We start from the raw sequence: 2,613 nt of genomic DNA on the forward strand, positions 1-2,613 counted from the left end.
GGAGCTATCCTGATTTAGTTGTACGTGATACTACACTCAGATGAGGTTCTCTTAAGAATATTATTAGCCCCTGAGAAAGTCGGAAGGCCGATAATATCTGAAAGATGGATTGTTGACTTTGGGAACTTTTTAGAAAATGCTCTACAAGTTTTTATCCTTAGTACACTCCTTTGGGATGGTTCTTAACCCGACTCCATGCTCGTGACTCGCAACAAACCCATTGATTCTTGGATGATTCGATCAGTTACCATCAATATCAATGGACCTTGAGCGTTGATGGGGTGAAAATCCTAATCCACCAAAATGGATGATTGATCTTGACGATGACTTGATCCATCCCTTGATCTTTTTTTGTGTTTGACTTGTGTGTGATCCCTTGTGTGTGATTGTTGCATTCATGCATACATGCACATCATAACATTCATCACAAAAAATAAATTTCAAGGAACTTAATAATTCTTTTTGCAAACATTACAGATACTCCGACCATGGATTTTGGAAGGAGAAGCAATCAGAAGTACACTTTTAGGACTCCTAAGTTAGAGGACTTGAGAAAGTTAGTATCTTTAGATACTAGTACTGAGAACTTCCAAGACCGATATGGAAAGCTTTTGTCTATTCTGGGTACTAATATGGAAGATGGGATCCTCAACACTTTGGTCCAGTTTTATGATTCTATGTATCATTGCTTCAGTCTCCCGGATTATCAACTTATGCCCACTTTGGAGGAGTATCCATATTTGGTTGGTTTGCCTATTTCTAATCTGATTCCATTTTCTAGTTTAGAAGAAGATCCAAAGCCTCTTGATATTGCCAAAGATCTTCATTTGAAGAAATCCGAGATTGAAGCTCATATGACTTCTAAGAGTGGTATTCAAGGGATTCCTGCCAAGTTCTTGATAGGAAGAGCTCACTATTTTGCTGGTATGAGGAGTGTGGACGCATTCGAGGCTATCTTTGCTCTAATCATTTATGGATTGGTTTTGTTCCCCAATATTGATAACTTCATAGACATTAATGCCATAAAGATATTCTTGATTGGAAATCCAGTTCCAACCCTTCTTGGAGACACTTATTATTTTATTCACCATATGACTTCGAAGAGTAGGGGAATAATTGTTTGTTGCACGCCTTTGCTGTACAAGTGGTTTATTTCTCACTTTTCGCAATCTGCTTCCTTTTGGGATCTCAATAATGGATTAAGATGGTCACAGAAAATCATGGTTCTTACTCACTCTAATATTGTATGGTATAATCGTGTTTATGATGGGCTGATGATTATTGATAGTTGTGGTGAGTTTTCCAATGTACCCCTTCTTGGTACAAAGGGAGGCATTAACTACAACCCAGTTTTGGCACGTCGTCAGTTTGGGTATGCTATAAGGGGTAAACCAAACAACATTTGGTTGAGTAGTTTCTATCTCAAGGAAAATGAAGATAATAGAGCTTTCAAGGAGAAGATTGTTCGTGCTTGGTATAATATTCAGAGGAAATGAAGGGAAGAATTAGGAAGGAAAGATTGTGTCTCCTTGGAACCCTATCTTCAATGGGTCCAAGCTAGAGCTCTTGATCTTAAGATGCAGTATCCTCGCCAAGAGCTTTTGCCCATGACTAATAGATGTCCTACTCTTGTTTTTTCGACTGATGCTGAGAAACTTCAGATTTCTTTGACCCATATGCAACAAGAGAGAGATGCTTGGAAGAAAAAGTATCAGATTGTTGAGTTAGAGAATTCAGAGATTCAAAAGCTGCTGAAGCAAAAGGATGAAGAAAACTCAGCCAACAAGAAGAGGAAGGCGCAAGAGGATTTATGTTCCTCTAACCCTATTCTACCTGCTGATTATTCTAATGTTCCTGCTATCTCTGGTGTTTAGAAGAATGTTGTAGACAACATAGTGTTGGGAAAAAGGAAGATGAAAGAAGAGTATGAAGAAAATATAGGAAAGTTAGAAAAGATGTTACAGTCTATTGTTGGTTCCTCCTTTTATGCAGTTGCTAGGGATCCTTAGGATGCTATTTTTCTTTTCTCTTGTATTTGTATTTTGGTTTCTGAAATTGTACTCCGTGTAATCCTTCCAAATATTATGAATAAAAATGAGATTTTATGGTCATCTCAAGTTGTTATTATTAATTATTATTGTTGAAATATTTGTGTCGCATCCTGCGAAAAATCAACCGGCGAGCCTAAAAATAAAAACACACAGAGCCGCCACTAAACGTTATTTATCCCAAGATAGGGAAAGGAAACGCTCAGAGAAACCTGGAAAGACATGGTCTCACGACCAGAGAGAAAAGGTTCGGGAGTCGGTTACGCGAGGGGAAGGTATTAGCACCCCTCACGTCCGTCGTACTCGACGGGATCCACGTCCTAGAATAAAGAAAAGGTTGCTAAACATCACACACACACACGGGGAACGCAGGTGGGGTTAAGAGGAACGGGCTCGATAAGGTATCGCACCTTATGCCTACATATCTTGTCTGGAACAAGAATCAGAGCCACTGTAGTTCGGCTTACGCACGCCAAACAACACAAAACAAATAAACAAGCAAGGGTGGCAAACATGGAGCCCGACAACCACTGGATGGAATTACGTCAGCATCCGAACCAAAACA

At 39.3% G+C, this 2,613-nt stretch overlaps 1 protein-coding gene across 1 annotated transcript; it reads left to right on the forward strand.

The window, feature by feature from the left end:
• Positions 1 to 488: 488 nt before the first annotated feature.
• On the forward strand, positions 489 to 1,496 carry LOC127094496 (uncharacterized). Its single transcript, XM_051033323.1, has 2 exons — positions 489 to 1,207; positions 1,289 to 1,496. The coding sequence occupies exons 1-2, from the start codon at positions 489 to 491 to the stop codon at positions 1,494 to 1,496; spliced, it is 927 nt and encodes a 308-aa protein (XP_050889280.1).
• The last annotated feature ends 1,117 nt before the right edge of the window (positions 1,497 to 2,613 follow it).

This window comes from Lathyrus oleraceus, chromosome 6 (assembly GCF_024323335.1).
Source record: "Lathyrus oleraceus cultivar Zhongwan6 chromosome 6, CAAS_Psat_ZW6_1.0, whole genome shotgun sequence".
NCBI lineage: Eukaryota > Viridiplantae > Streptophyta > Magnoliopsida > Fabales > Fabaceae > Lathyrus > Lathyrus oleraceus.

Excerpts from the sequence above, each read along its gene's own strand:
- LOC127094496 (XM_051033323.1), top strand. The coding sequence starts at position 489 with ATGGATTTTGGAAGGAGAAGCAATCAGAAGTACACTTTTAGGACTCCT. Across the intron at positions 1,208-1,288 it reads CTCAATAATGGATTAAGATG|TTGTGGTGAGTTTTCCAATG; the intron begins GTCACAGAAAAT and ends GATTATTGATAG.